Source organism: Anabrus simplex, chromosome 4 (assembly GCF_040414725.1).
Source record: "Anabrus simplex isolate iqAnaSimp1 chromosome 4, ASM4041472v1, whole genome shotgun sequence".
NCBI lineage: Eukaryota > Metazoa > Arthropoda > Insecta > Orthoptera > Tettigoniidae > Anabrus > Anabrus simplex.
Window position 1 is genome coordinate 117,726,326 of NC_090268.1, and position 16,309 is coordinate 117,742,634.

General features: G+C 42.3%; 1 protein-coding gene across 2 annotated transcripts in view; it reads right to left on the reverse strand.

The window, feature by feature from the left end:
- LOC136872480 (uncharacterized) overlaps positions 1-16,309 on the reverse strand; it is a 91,709-nt gene that overhangs the window by 13,768 nt on the left and 61,632 nt on the right. The window contains exon 1 of one of the 2 annotated variants that reach the window (XM_067146287.2): positions 1,730-1,760. The exons of the other annotated variant lie outside the window; for it this stretch is intronic. Coding sequence (XP_067002388.2) covers positions 1,730-1,747 — 18 coding nt within the window. The 5' untranslated portion in view covers positions 1,748-1,760. Of the gene's footprint in view, positions 1-1,729; positions 1,761-16,309 lie in introns of those variants that run through there. 2 annotated transcript variants of the gene reach the window in all.

Sequence of the window (16,309 nt, forward strand, 5' to 3'; positions counted from 1 at the left end):
GTTCTAACTCAATTATCCCTTGGTCGCCCCTTTTAGTCCCCTCTTACGACAGACAGGGGATACCGTGGGTGTATTCTTCCTCTGTGTCCCCAACCCACAGGGGGTAGACAAAGAAGAAACGGAAGAAAAAAGAAGGGAACCGTCACTTCGAAAAATGAACTAACGGACAAAGAAAGGCAAGGGCCTCGAAGGGCGTGAAAAAAAAAAGACTCCCTAGGCCTCGATTGCTCTAAAACCGTCGGGGTCGGAAAATAAGTTTCGACCAAGGGAGGTCTGACAGGATAGCTGTAAGTGAGGAGCCTGGTACAAGTGGAAGAAATGCCAGGACTCAACTAAGGGCCCCATGGTCGCCAATCCGCACTCCCAAGTTAAGATCCCCTTGGGCCCCTGTTAGTCGCCTCTACGACGGGCAGGGGATACCGTGGATGTATTCTTCATCTGCGTCCTCCACCCACAGCGGGTAGTGTGTTTGGTCCGCGAGAGGTATTTTATTTCCCTCAAGTCCGCCGGCAAGGCGGTTAGGACCCGTCTATCCGCCACCTGGGACGCGCCACTTGGGACTATCACATCTTCCGCTGCTACGCCAGCGTAGTAGGTTGGTGGTTTGTTGTTTCAAGGGGCCTAACATCTAGGTCATCGGCCCCTAATGGTACGAAATGTGATGACAATTTAAAAGTCCAAAACTCATCCACTGACCAGAATTCAGAACGTCATGATGATGAATGAATGGATGAATATGAATTTAAAATAATCAGCGGATACAGTTCACAAAATTGAAAGTTAAAAATGATTCCAAAATGAATCAACTGACTAGAAATAAAAAAGACGACGGTGAAAAATGATTATCACCTTAAGACAATCAGTGAATTCGACCCGCAATGCCATGCCTTCCCCAGAAACTATACTAAAACTGACCAAGGCACTGCTTCCAAAGCACAACCCTGAATCGATGATGCTTGTTGTAAAGGGGTCGAAAATTCCCGTCAACGGCTCCTCATAATGGTACTTATCGCTAGTAAAGTAACACCATGGTATTTCTCATGTTGCGATACTAATAAAAAACAGCGTAGACTCACGGTGTTCCACACATATGGTACTATTCACAAGTACTGTACGTCGCACAGGTAACGCACACCTATGGTGTTTCTCACATTACGGCGCCACCCACAGCCAACGCAAACCAATGGTGTTCATCTCTTAGGTGTTCTAATCACAGGGACTCGTACTATCCCGTGGTGTTCCTCACATAGTGGGTACTAATCACAGGCAACACATACCCACGGTGTCGCTCATATAGTGTTACTAACACACAGGCAACGCCCATACCCGTGGTGTTGCTCACAATGGTACTTTCCAATTAAATGCTACGTAAGCCCGTGGTGTTCCGCATGTAGTGATACTGATCACGGGTACAGTAAAACCCATACTGATTCACCCTCTGTTGCTACCGATCATCAGTCTATTGTGTACCTAACATAGTGGTACTACTCGTAACTAAAGGCGATCTATGGTGTTCCTCGCTTGATGGAACTAATTACAAGTAGTCCCATGGTTCTAATTCAATCATCCCTTTCAGTCACCTCTTACGACAGGCAGGGGATACCGTGAGTGTATTCTTCGTCTGAGTTCCCCACACACAGAGGTTATATGCCAAAGGATAAAATCAGAAAAGTACATTGCGAAATGGATATGACTTTACTTCCAAACAAATGCCGTTTTCTTTACATACCAGTGATAGGTAACCCATGGTGCGATGTGTTGACAAGTCTCTTGCTACTTAGATTCTAGAACCACAGAGATGTAAATGCACCTTTATGTATGTGCCTTGGAAATAATGACGGTCTTTAATAACGTGAGCATGACAAGAGATTCATAAAAATTAGGAAGAGAAGGACATTTTTTCATTACGAAGAAAATTGCACATTGTCATTATCTTCACACTAGCAAACTAATTGTCGTTAGCACGCACAGTTCTGCTATGCACACAATGAATGAGTGCTTCTCTGAACGAAACCTCTTGCATATCCCGCCAGTGCAAGTTCCTGGCCAAGGAATTGTTACTCTAAGATCAGGATGCGTCTGGTACACACGATAGATTCAGACTCGGGTCGAAAAATTGCAAGGATAAGTAGCCTACACTGTAATCCTTGGTGAAGGAACCGATGACTTCCATGTTCGACCAATGAAAATGACTTACTGCCTGTATATTTTCTACTATTTTGATGATGATGATGATGATGATGATGCTTGTTGTTTAAAGGGGCCTAACATCTAGGTCATCGGCCCCTAATGGTACGAAATGTATTGACAAATTAAAAGTTCAAAATCATCCACTGACTAAAATAAAAAATGTCATGAAGAATGAATGGAGGGATAGGAATTTAAAACCATCAGTGGATCCGACCCAAAAACTAACATAAAAAATAGTATTACTTACCAAGGGACCACTTGATATGCACAATCCTGAATCGAGGATGCTTGTTGTCTAAAGGGGTCCAAAACCCAGGTCAACGGCCCCTCATATTAGTACTTATCGCTAGTAAAGTAGAACCATGGTATTTGTCATTGTTACGGTGTATTGTGGATGTGCAGAGGTGAAATAAGGTGCTGGGATGAACAGGTCTCAACCTACGAAATTAAAGTTAATTTAAAATTTCACCAAGGTTATATATTCTTTTCGAGATCAAGAAATAACAAGTACAACAGGAACTTAGTTCTATAGCAACAAGGTAAGACTAAGAAGGAGGTGCAGACTGGAAAGAAATAGAGTTAGAAATGGCTGTGGAAGTAAGGAGAAATTGAAGGAACTTACTAGAAAATTGAATCTAGCAAAGAAGGCAGCTAAGGATAACATGATGGCAAGCATAATTGGCAGTCATACAAATTTTAGTGAAAAATGGAAGGGTATGTATAGGTATTTTAAGGCAGAAACAGGTTCCAAGAAGGACATTCCAGGAATAATTAATGAACAAGGGGAGTGTGTATGTGAGGATCTTCAAAAGGCGGAAGTATTCAGTCAGCAGTATCTAAAGATTGTTGGTTACAAGGATAATGTCGAGATAGAGGAAGAGACTAAGGCCAAAGAAGTAATAAAATTTACATATGATAACAATGACATTTACAATAAGATACAAAAGTTGAAAACTAGAAAAGCGGCTGGAATTGATCAGATTTCTGGGGATATACTAAAGACAATGAGTTGGAATATAGTACCATATCTGAAGTACTTATTTGATTATTGTTTGGTCGAAGGAGCTATACCAGATGAATGGAGAGTTGCTATAGTAGCCCCTGTGTATAAAGGAAAGGGTGATAGACATAAAGCTGAAAATTACAGGCCAGTAAGTTTGACATGCATTGTATGTAAGCTTTGGGAAGGCATTCTTTCTGATTATATTAGACATGTTTGTGAAATTAATAACTGGTTCGATAGAAGGCAATTCGGTTTTAGGAAAGGTTATTCCACTGAAGCTCAACTTGTAGGATTCCAGCAAGATATAGCAGATATCTTGGATTCTGGAGGTCAAATGGACTGTATCGCGATTGACATGTCTAAAGCATTTGATAGGGTGGATCATGGGAGACTACTGGCAAAAATGAGTGCAATTGGACTAGACAAAAGAGTGACTGAATGGGTTGCTATATTTCTAGAAAATAGATCTCAGAGAGTTAGAGTAGGTGAAGCTTTGTCTGACCCTGTAATAGTTGAGAGGGGAGTTCCTCAGGGCAGTGTTATCGGACCTTTATGTTTTCTTATATATATAAATGATATGAGTAAAGGAGTGGAATCGGAGGTAAGGCTTTTTGCGGATGATGTTATTCTCTATAGAGTGATAAATAAGTTACAAGATTGTGAGCAACTGCAACGTGACCTCGAAAATGTTGTGAGATGGACAGCAGACAATGGTATGTTGATAAACGGGGCTAAAAGTCAGGTTGTGAGTTTCACAAATAGGAAAAGTCCTCTCAGTTTTAATTACTGCATTGATGGGGTGAAAGTTCCTTTTGGGGATCATTGTAAGTATCTAGGTGTTAATATAAGGAAAGATCTTCACTGGGGTAATCACATAAATGGGATTGTAAATAAAGGGTACCGATCTCTGCACATGGTTATGAGGGTGTTCAGGGGTTGTAGTAAGGATGTAAAGGAGAGTGCATATAAGTCTCTGGTAAGACCCCAACTAGAGTATGGTTCCAGTGTATGGGACCCTCACCAGGATTACCTGATTCAAGAACTGGAAAAAATCCAAAGAAAAGCAGCTCGATTTGTTCTGGGTGATTTCCGACAAAAGAGTAGCGTTACAAAAATGTTGCAATGTTTGGGTTGGGAAGAATTGAGAGAAAGAAGAAGAGCTGCTCGACTAAGTGGTATGTTCCGAGCTGTCAGCGGAGAGATGGCGTGGAATGACATTAGTAGACGAATAGGTTTGAATGGCGTTTATAAAAGTAGGAAAGATCACAATATGAAGATAAAGTTGGAATTCAAGAGGACAAACTGGGGCAAATATTCATTTATAGGAAGGGGAGTTAGGGATTGGAATAACTTACCAAGGGAGATGTTCAATAAATTTCCAATTTCTTTGAAATCATTTCGGAAAGGGCTAGGAAAGCAACAGATAGGGAATCTGCCACCTGGGAGACTACCCTAAATGCAGATCAGTATTGATTGATGTACAATTACAGTTTATTAATGTATTTTGGGCTTCGAGTTCCAGAAACACAATCCCTGAGCAATGAGCCCAACTTTACTTATACATAAGGTTTAACAAGGGGGCAGAAAACCCCAATCATGCCCAGGAGCACTCGCTCCCAATTACTCGGTAAAGCCTACTTGTGGCACACAGAAACACAATTTAAGAAAGAGCAACCGCTCTCAAATTTCAAGCCTATCAAAGGCCACACCAAACTCCACTTTCAAGCTGACCTCCAAACACATGAAAACAGGGGTAAAAATACCCAACCTACTGAGGCCTATTCCATAAAGAAACAGGACAATTACAGGGCCCCCAAAATACCAAATTGAGAGGAGGCGAAACTGCACTCCTAATACATTTCTTTAAAACCTACTTGGCACTAGGCCGCTTATGCAAGGGCTAATCCCATACTACGGAGGTGACACGGTTGAAAAATGTTATGACATTACGAGTAGAAGGGAAACAGTTATAAAAACATAGTCACCTCAAAACAAAATGAATGGGAGCTCGAGAGGGTTAGGCACTCTCTATCCCAATTTGTAATTAAAGAGACAGAATATACCAAGTGTCTTTTACATTTTAAATATAGGTTACAAGAGGAAAGTTTCGAACCCGCCCCGAGGGTTAAACTGCTGAGCTGGCAAGAACATAAGTTATAAAACGGCCATTACCCGGTGGTTGAACAGCTGCCCGAAGAAAGAGGCGCTTCCCGCCCCCTGCTACATAATTACACAATGAGAGATGATACTGAAGTGGCCCCGAGACCCGAAAAACAGCAGTTTATTTACCCTCGCGGAAAATTCGAGACGTTTCATGAATGAAAACCCACACCCCCTCACTTTATTGGCTAGGGTCAAGCAACATATCCATGTTGGAGAAGATACACCTGTTTGGTCAAAAATTAATTAAAGAAATTCGGGATTGGCTAAATTCAAAACTGGCGGAACGAAAGGATTAACATTGCCAACTCAAACAATGACTGAAAGAAATTTAACAAAGAGCAAACTTATACATACTAAATTTCTTCAAAAAAAAAAAAAAAAAAAAAAAAGGTTCCTTCACTTCGCACTAGGGTGCACAATTGTAGTTCTTAAGTAGTGCCATCTAGAAGAGAATGTTCACACTTCTTACTACAGAGAAAACAAAAATAAATCGAAAAAGACACAGTTCAGAACTCTTCAAAATTTATAGTAATGACATCATCTGCGAAATCTTAGCATTAATGTGGAAGTTAAAGTTCAAGCTTCCTCCAGTAGAGGAGTTTCAACTGGCGCAATGTTTGAATTAGCGGCGCGGAGGTGTACCGCCCGGTACTGTCATGTTGGGGTACTAATCAAAAGTAGCGTAGACTCACGGTGTTCCACACAAGAGAGTACTACTCACACGTATTGTACGTCGTACAGGTAACGCGGACCTATGGGGTTTCTCACACAATGGCGCCACTCTTAGCCAACGCAAAACCGATGAGGTTCCTCACCTAGGTGTACTAACCACAGGGACTCGTACTATCCCGTGGTGTTCCGTACATAATGGGTACTGATCACAGGCAACGCAGACCCAGGTGTCGCTCATAAAGTGGTACAAATCACAGGCAACGCCCAGACCCGTGGTGCTTCTCACAATGCTACTAATCACGGGTACTGGAAACCCACAGCGAACCACATTCTGCTACTACTAACCACAAACTTGTGGTGTACGTAATATAGTGGGACTACCCGCAAGTAAAGGCGACCCTTGGTGTTCCCCGCGAGATGGTACTAATCAAAAGCAATTTCATGGTTCTAATACAATAATCCCTTGGTCGCCCCTTTTAGTCGCCTCTCACGACAGGTAGGTGATACCGTAGGTGTATTTTTCGTTTGCATCCCCCACCCAAAGGGGGTAGACAGAGAGAAAAAGAAGGGATCCGTCACTTCGAAAATTGAAGTAACAGACGAAGAAAGGCAAGGGCCACGAAGGGCGTGAAAATGAAAGACTCCCTAGGCCTCGAATGCTCTAATACCTTCGGGGTCGGAAAAGAACAAGAGTTGAACACGGGAGGTAGGACAGGGTAGACGAATGTGAGGAGCCTGGCACAGGTAATTGGAAGCAATGCCAGGACTCAGCTAAGGGCCCCGTGGTTGCCAAACCACACTCATAAGTTTTGAGCCCCTTACGCCCCATTTAGACGCCTTGTAACTGTTCCACCTCGTCATAACACATGGGGAGATGTAAGTTATTATCTTGGGACACATGAATATTAAATAGACTATTTGTGGCTTGCCCGCAAATTGCCACGCAAATAGAAACAATCAACATTCCATGGTTCCCCATTTCTCTATGTAATGTTTGGGCGCCATGGTTACAGTTTTTAAATAAAACTGTAAACCAAAATTTATATTTACTAGCATAGAGGCTTACACTTATATCACAGGGGTAGGATTTTAAATAATTAACCATTAAGTATCGCTTAAGAAAGCAAATTACTGCAATATAAAATACAAATGAATTTATTATACAAAAAATGAGATGAATCGGAAAAGTTTCCTTAAAGCGTGGAGGAATTTATAATTTACTGACTTTACTATTGCTTGCTTTATCTAATTGAAGCTCACCAATTGCAGCTTCCGTTGACGTCATCTGGTTTCCGTGGTTACTCGTTCTCTTCTTCTCGATGTCGAATTTGCTCCATAAACATCTTTCCTTCCGTCTCTGATATGGTACGGGCTATCTGGACTAACACTCCCTGCTTGCCTAGTCTTTACATTAGACATTGGCCCTATACTTGTAAAAACTGATCAGCGTTGATCGTAAGAGGAGAAAATTCAGAGATATGAATTTTTCCATATTAGTAGAAATCTCAATCCAACTGAGCTATACTATTTATACGGTATCGACTTGTACCAAATTCCATAGACTTGAACTAAACATAGTTCTTCGTCCACAATATTTACTGAATATCACACAAGCCATAAGCTTGTTTCGTTTCTCGTAGATCCGATAACATTACCGCAGCGACAACACATTGTACAAAAGTAACTATGTCGCGGAGCGACCACACACTGTTTCAAAAATCAAATCACGTCGTACAAAGTAGATGTTCACAGTAGAAGTACTAGTGATGGAGTATCACGTAGTTAGGTTGTAAGGTTGTCAGCAGAAGTTGTACTTAGTTAGGTTGTAAGGTCCGAAGGTCTTCAGGTCTTAAGGTCCCGTTCTCGTGTTGAGAATCAGTATATATCCGGGCTCATCCCCACTCTTGGTAACAGTTCATTCTCAAAACTCATATACAACGAAGTATCTGATTCGATAGATCGAAGCATCAACTCCCCTTCTCTTCCTCGACAAGTCCAGAAGGCGTGGCGATGATATTGCTGACTAGCTTGCAAGCCTCGCGCACGGGTCGCTGTTTACTAGCCTTGGTCATAAAATAAACCCATGACTAACGCAAAATCCCAAGCTTCAAGAATAACCCTCCGTATACACAAACATGAGATGAAATGAAAACAACTATGTCTCAACATATTGACAGTATTTACAACATAATGAATTCTTATCCTACATAATATAATAATTTTAATAATAAAACGATGTTATCATATATACAATATGATTCCAAAATGCCTTGATTACAAATGATTGACGTTGAATAAATATGTTATTACAAATAATTGCCGATGGCGGATAAACTTGATATCAAATGATATCGCGTAAAATGATATTATATTAAATTAGTAGGACTGGAGAAGCCTGGACGGTTACAGCCTCTTACGAGAGGCAGGAGATACCGTGCGTGTATTCCTCGACAGCGCCCCCACCCACAGGGGTGCTATTATTTTTAAATTGTATCCCATTTGATTTAATAATAATAATAATTTTTACGTAGTATTGTGGATGAGCAGAGGTGAAAGAAGGTGCTGGGGCGAACAGGTCTCAAAATACGAAATTAATATTAAGATAAAATTTAACAAGGTTATATTGTCTTTTCAAGATCAATAAATAACAATATTAACAGATACTCAGTAGCCTAGCAAGAATTCGAGAGAGTACAATTACAGTGTTACAGGATTTGGGCTCCAAGAGCCAGACACACAATTCTTGAGCTATAAGCCCAACCTTATGATATACAAGATTCAACAAAGGGGCAGAAGACCCCAATCGTGCCCAGGAGCTCTTGCTCCCAATTACACAGTAAAGCCTCTTCGAGGCACGCAGAAACAAATTTCAAGAAAGAGCGACCCGCTCTCAAGTTCAAGCCTATCAAAGGCCACACCAAACTCCACCTTCAAGCTGTCCTCCAAGGACATATACACAGGGGTCAAAATACCCAACCTACTGAGGCCTATTCAGTGAAGAAACAGAAATATTACATGGCCTCCACAATACCAACTTGAGAGGAGGCGAAACTGCACTCCAAATACGCCTTATTAAAACCAACTTGGCGCTAGGCCTCTAATGCAGGGGCTAATCCCATACTAAAGAGGTGACTTATAGAAGGAGACAATATACATTACGTTAAGGAAGAAACGGTTGTGAAAATAAGTTCACCTCAACGCAATATGAGTGGGAGCTCGAGAGGGTTAAGCACTCTCTATCCCAATATGTAGTTTAAAAAGATAGAATAGATACCAAGTGTCTTTACATTTTAGGAGAAAGTTACATGGTAAAAAGGCTTCGGACCTGCCCCTAGAGTTAAACTGCTGAGCTAGCAAGAAAAGAAGTTATTAAAAGGCCATTACCTGGTGGTTGAACTGCTGCCCGAAGAAAGAGGCGCTTCCCGCCCCCTGCTACGTACTTTACACACTGAAAGATGTTACTGAAGTGGCCCGGAGACCCGAAAATCAGCAGTTTATATACTCTCGCGGAAAGTTCGAGGCGTTTCAGGAATGAGAACACCCGCCCCCAAGCCTTTTATTGGATAATGGCAAAAACTACTACACTAGACGAAGAAGAAACACCATATTGGTGGAAAATTAATTACAGAAATTCCTTATTGGTCAAATTCAAAACTGGCGGAAAGAAAGGGTTAATATTGCCAACTTAAACAATGACTGAAACAAATTTAACAAAGAACAAACTTATGAACCCAAAATTTCTCCAAAAACACAGTTCTTTCACTTCGCACTAGGGTGCATAATTGTAGTCCTTCAGTAGTGCCATCTACAAGAGAATGTCCACACTTCTTGCTACAGATAAAACAAAAACGAATCGAAACTGACATAGTTCAGAACACTTGAAAATTTATAGTAATGACATCTTCCGAGAAATCGTTGAATTAATATGGAAGTTAAAGTTCCGGCTTCCTCCAGTAGAGGAGTTTTAACTGGCGCAAAGTTTGAATTAGCGGCGTGGAGGTGTACCACCCGGTACAATAATAATAATAATAATAATAATAATAATAATAATAATAATAATAATAATAATAATAATAATAATAATAATAATAATAATCCTACGGCGAAAATGTGAAAGTCGAATTCGGTTGGAAAAGAAATCACATGAAATCTAACAAGTTAAAGAAAAGATCACAGATACAATCACGAAACGGCGATTACAATTTTATGGTCGTTCATTCGTAGAATGGATCATAAGAGACTCACATAGAAAATTTTGAACTTCGCCGTACCAATGAAAAATCACAGTAATTGGCTAAAGAAATTCAGTTAAGACTTAATTGAAATAGTATTAATGAAGAAAACATTAAAGATAGAATTAATTTCAAACTTTAATTCACAAATACAAATGTTCTGTAAAAACCCACCCGACTAACTACAGGATGGACTGGACAACGCAAAAAGGAACACAGCGAGAGGATGAAGAGATATAGGGAAGAGAAGAATAAATACCAAAAGGAAGTTCTAGTTCAAACGCGCTCCTTAGTTGGGCACAAGAAATAATAAAATTATTATTATTGTTATTATTATTATTATTATTATTGTTCCGAGGTATCTGTGGAACAGCAGAGGTGAAAGAAGGTGCGGGGGTGAACGGGCCTCAAAATACGAAATTAAAGTTAAGATAAAATTTAACAAGGTTATATTTTCTTTTCAAAATCAAGAAATAACAAGCATGGCAGGTACGGAGTAGCAAGGCAACAAAAGTACAATTACAGTATTTACAGGATTTGGGCTTCGAGCCCCGAACTCACAATTCTTGAGCAATTAGCCCAGCTTTACCCCAAAACAAGTTTCAACAGAGGGGCAGAAATCCCCATTCATGCCCAGGAGCACTTGCTCCTCTTTACACGGTAAAGCCTCCTCGAGGCATACAACAACTCAATTTTCAAGAAAGAGCAACTCGCTCTCAAAATTTAAGCCTATCAAAGGCCACACCAAACTCCACATTCAAGTTGTCCTCCAAGGACATGAAAACAGGGGTAAAAATACCCAACCTACTGAGGCCTATTAAGTGAAGAAACAGAAATATTACATGGCCTCGACAATACCAATTTGAGAGGAGGCGAAGCTGCACTCCTAATACATTTTGTTTAAAACCTACTTGGCACTAGGCCGTTAATGCAAGGGCTAATCCAATACTAAGGAGGTGACTTATATGAGAAGACAATTTAGATTACGCTAGACAGGAAGGAAGAAACGGTTGAGAAAATAAGTTCACCTCGAAGCAAAAATGAGTGGGAGCTCGAGAGGGTTAAGCACTCTCTATCCCAATTTGTAGTTAAAACAGAAAGAGTTGATACCGAGTGTCTTTACATTTTAAAGGAAAGTTACATGGAAAAGGCTTCGGAACTGGCCCGAGAGTTAAACTGCTGAGCTAGCAAGAAAAGAAGTTATTAAAAGGCCATTACCTTGTGGTTGAACTGCTGCCCGAAGAAAGAGGCGCTTCCCGCCCCCTGCTACGTACTTTACACACTGAAAGATGTTACTGAAGTGGCCCGGAGACCTGAAAATCAGCAGTTTATATACTCTCGCGGAAAGTTTGAGGCGTTTCAGGAATGAGAACACCCTCCCACAAGAATTTTATTGGCTAGGGTTAAGCAACATATCCCCGTTGAGGAAGATACACCTGATTGGTCATATATTAATTAAGGAAATTCGGGATTGGCTAAATTCAAAACAAGGGGAAAGAAAGTGTTATACAGCCAACTTAAACAATAACAGAAAGAAATTTAACAAGGAACAAACTTTTGAAAAAAAAAAAATCTCCAAAAAACAGTTCTTTCACTTCGCACTAGGGAGCACCATTGTAGTTCTTCAGTAATGTCCTCTAGAAGAGAATGTTCACACTTCTTACTACAGGCAAAACAAAAATACATCGAAAACGACCCAGTTCAGAAACTTCAAAATTTCCAAGTAGTGACATCTTCTGAGAAACTTGAAAATTAACACATTAGATAAAGTTCAGACTTCCTCCAATAGGGGAGTTTCAACTGGCGCAAAGTTTGAATTAGCGACGTGGAGGTGTACCACCCGGTACAATTATTATTATTATTATTATTATTATTATTATTATTATTATTATTATTGTACGGGGAGAAACACCTGAACGCCGCGCATTCAAATCTAGCGCATAAATGAACTCCTCTATCGGTAACAGTGAAACGGAAACTACACCAACTTGGATTTTTAATCAGAAGATGATGATGATGATGATGATGATGATGCTTGTTGTTTTAAGGGGCCTAACATCGAAGGTCACCGGCCCCTAATGGAACGTGATGGACGACATGATACATGATATTTAAAATTTTTAAAATGTATCCACTGACAAGAGTTAAAAAATGCTGATGAAAAAACGAGGATGAGATTAAAACAGCAGTGGATCTATTTCGCAATGCCTTAGTTTCTAATAAAATAAGAGAAAATACAGGGAGAAAAGAAATAAGGCATTGTCTGGTGGTGCATATATGTATACTTCATTTACATTAGACGATAAAATAACACATTAAAATACGCAGCACAAACTAAAATGAAGTCAATGGGATAAAAGCGCAATTGAAACAAACACACGAGGACAAAGGACATCACTAGACACGATAAAACAGACCATTATCCGTCCTAAAGCGGATGAAGAGGTCTGCTGACTGCTCGTCATCTCGCAAGATAAGGGAGATGTTACCCGGAAGGTTAAGACTACGGCGAAGATCGACCAGGTCCATAAACTCCGTAAGGATGTGTACCACGGTAAGATGGTCGCCGCAGGTACACACCGGAGGGGGTTCTCCTTTCAAAAGATGCGAGTGAGTTACGATACCGTGGCCGATCTGAAGACGACATAATACCACGGCTTCTCTCCGCGAAGCCCGAAAGGAAGTCCTCCATACCTTCGTTGTTCCTTTTATCGGTCTCAGCTTATTGGGAAGTGGAATGGCCTGCCACTCCAACTCCCAATGAGACATGAGCAGATGTCTCAGCTGAGAGCGAATATCACTTGCTGGAACCTTGAAAGGCAACGGAGGCAGTGTAACTGCCTCCTTGGCAGCCTGATATGCTAACTCGTTTCCCTCTATGCCCATGTGGCTGGGGAGCCACAGAAATATAATTCTGGTGCCGGCATCCGAACACCCGCCCAGCAGGTCCCAGATCCGCTGCACCAGAGTGTGCCGAGGGAAACAGGTATCAATAGACTGGAGTGAACTCAAGCAGTCAGTACACACAAGAAAGTGTCGGCGTTCATTGTACAGTGCGTACCGCAAAGCTCTACAGATAGCATAGAGCTCTGCTGTGTACACACTACAGGTTTCCCGGAGAGCGAAAAGAAACCTATCATTGTCGACAACGAACGCGCAGCCCACCTTCGTGTCTGTCCTTGAACTATCCGTGTAGACGACGACCGAACCTGGATAGCAGCCAACGACGGACAGGAACAGCCTCCGATAAATCGAAGGGTCCGTGCTCTCCTTCGGGCCAGTGTGTAGGTCCGGGATTATTCCAGGTCGCCGTACTACCCACGGAGGTACCCAACTTGGTTGTCTGACAAGGCAAGGAACCGAAGGTACGTCAAACAATCTGTAACTGATATCTAAACGTATTCCAAACGGCCGCATTGCTCGGGGACGAGCGGCGTACAGCAAACGGTTGCCACTGTTGAAAACGCTAGGATAGCTTGGATGAAGTGGCATCTGTCGCAAATTAGCAGCATAGGTAAGAAGCAGTTGCTGGCGCCTCAGGTGTAAAGGCGGCACATCAGACTCAGCGAGCAGTCTACATATGGGGCTTGTACGAACGGCTCCCGTCGACAACCGAACCCCGCTGTGGTGAATGTCGTTTAGCTTCGCAAGAACGCTTGGTCTTGCTGAGCCATATGCTGCACTGCCGTAGTCTAGGCGAGATAAAATATGTGCCCTATAGCACCGCGCGGTCAGCCCCCCAAGAAGTGCTGCTAAGAAACTTCATGATAATAAGCTTCTTACCACATTGCACTTTCAACTGCCGCACATGTGGCTCCCACGATAATTTACTATCGAAAAGGAGCCCAAGAAATCGGTAAATGTCAACAACTGGCAGAACGACATTTCCTAAATAGAGCTCGGGATGACGGTGAAGAGTACGTTGACGACAAAAGGTGGACAACAGAGGTCTTTGCGGCAGAAAACCTAAAGCCATGTTTTAAAGTCCAATGCTCAACCCTCCTAATAGCCTGCTGTAACTGTCGCTCTGCGACTGACATACAGCACGAGCTATAGTGCAGAGCGAAATCGTCCACACATAGGAACGGTATTACTGCTGGACCAGCAGCAGAAACAATACAGTTTATGGCAATCGCAAACAGAGTGACACTAAGGACCGATCCCTGTGGAACTCCATTTTCTTGAACGTGGTATCGCGAATATGTCCTCCGCACTCCGACACGGAATAGACGGAGGGACAAAAAATTCGCAATAAATACCGGCAAGTTACCTCGGAATCTCCATTGATGCAGGACTGAAAGGATACCATATCGCCATGTGGCGTCGTAGGCCTTCTCCAAGTCAAAGAAAACAGCTACCAAGTGCTGTTTGCGGAGAAACGCATCCTCAATAGAGCTCTCCAGGCGTACCAAGTGGTCACTAGTCGAGCGAGCGGCCCGAAAACCACATTGGTACTCGGACAAGAGTCCTTGTTTCTCCAGACACAACACGAGTCGGCGATTTACCATCCTCTCAAATAGCTTACACAGACAGTTTGTAAGAGAAATTCGTCTGTACCTTCCTGTTTATTTAGGATTTTTGTCAGGCTTGTGGACAGGAATGACTATGCCCTCTCGGCACTGAGACGGAAAGTCACCCTCTATCCATATTCGGTTGAACACACGAAGGAGATATAGTAAACTATCATCGCTAAGGTGTTTCAACATCTGGTTATGGATGTTGTCCGGTCCAGGAGACGTGCCCTTGCAAAGCGCTAAGGCGCTGCGGAGTTCCCACTCCGTAAAGGGCACGTTGTAGTCCTCTGAAGCTTGGGTGGCAAAACTAAGGTGCTGACGTTCTGCCTCCCGCTTCAGAGCGAGGAAATCAGGATTATAATTCCAGGAGAAAATACATCCGCGAAATGACTAGCTAGATGGTCAGCAATCGCGAGAGGGTCACTGGCGACACTGCCTGCAATGGAAACACCCGGTACAGCAGATGATTATTGGATACCCGAAATCCGTCGAAGCTTAGTCCACACTTGGGATGATGGAGTATGTGACGTCATAGACGACACACATCTCTCCCAGAAAGCCTTCTAACTTTGTCGAATAAGAACTCGCGCCTTAGCGCGGAGTTTCTTAAATGTTACCAAGTTGGCCACAGTAGGCTGTCTACGGTAACGCTTATGAGCGCGACGGCGTTCTTTGATAGCTGCTGCTATTTCATCGTTCCACCAAGGAACGAGTTTTCGGCGAGGAGTCACCGGGAAAAACGGAATGGACTCCTCAGCAGCAGCAAGAATAACTTGGGTGAAGTAAGTTATTTCCTCACCGATGGTCCGCCTGATATCATCGTTAAAGACAGCTAGTGATGTGTACTTTGGCCAATCAGCATATTTAAGAATCCATTGAGGGGGAACCTCGACGGGTTTATGTTTCAACAAAGTAAGGATGATGGGAAAATGGTCACTGTCACGGAGATCATCGTGTGCATACCACCGAAACAGTGGACAAAACGTTCGGCTGCATAGACTTACGTCTATGCGAAAATATGTTCCGTAACGTACACTAAAGTGAGTTGGTTCCCCTGTGTTCAAAATACATAAATCCAGATCTGTTAGAAGTGTTTCCAGCTCTCTTCCTCGGGGACAAGGCGTCTCAGAGCCCCATATGGGGTGATGGGCGTTAAAATCGCCCAATAAGATCACCGACATCATTTATGTTCAGATGCTGGCCTGGTGGAAGATAAACATTACACACTGTTGCTATGACAGGCAGCGGAACGCGAAAAGCGACAGCCTCGAGTGGGGTTCTTAATGGAACCTCTTCGCTGTATGTATCAGAACGTACAAAAATCCCAACACCACCGGAAGCCCGGTGAGCATCGTACCGTTCTGTCGAGGATAGTCTGAAATTTCTCAAGACCGTATGATGATCAGGTCTGAAGATGGTCTACTGAATACAGACTATACTCGCTGCCTACTCACTAATGAGCTGACGTAACTCAGCAAGATGCCTGTCATAACCGTTACAATTCCACTGCAACAGTGCCATAGTGTGGACTATAA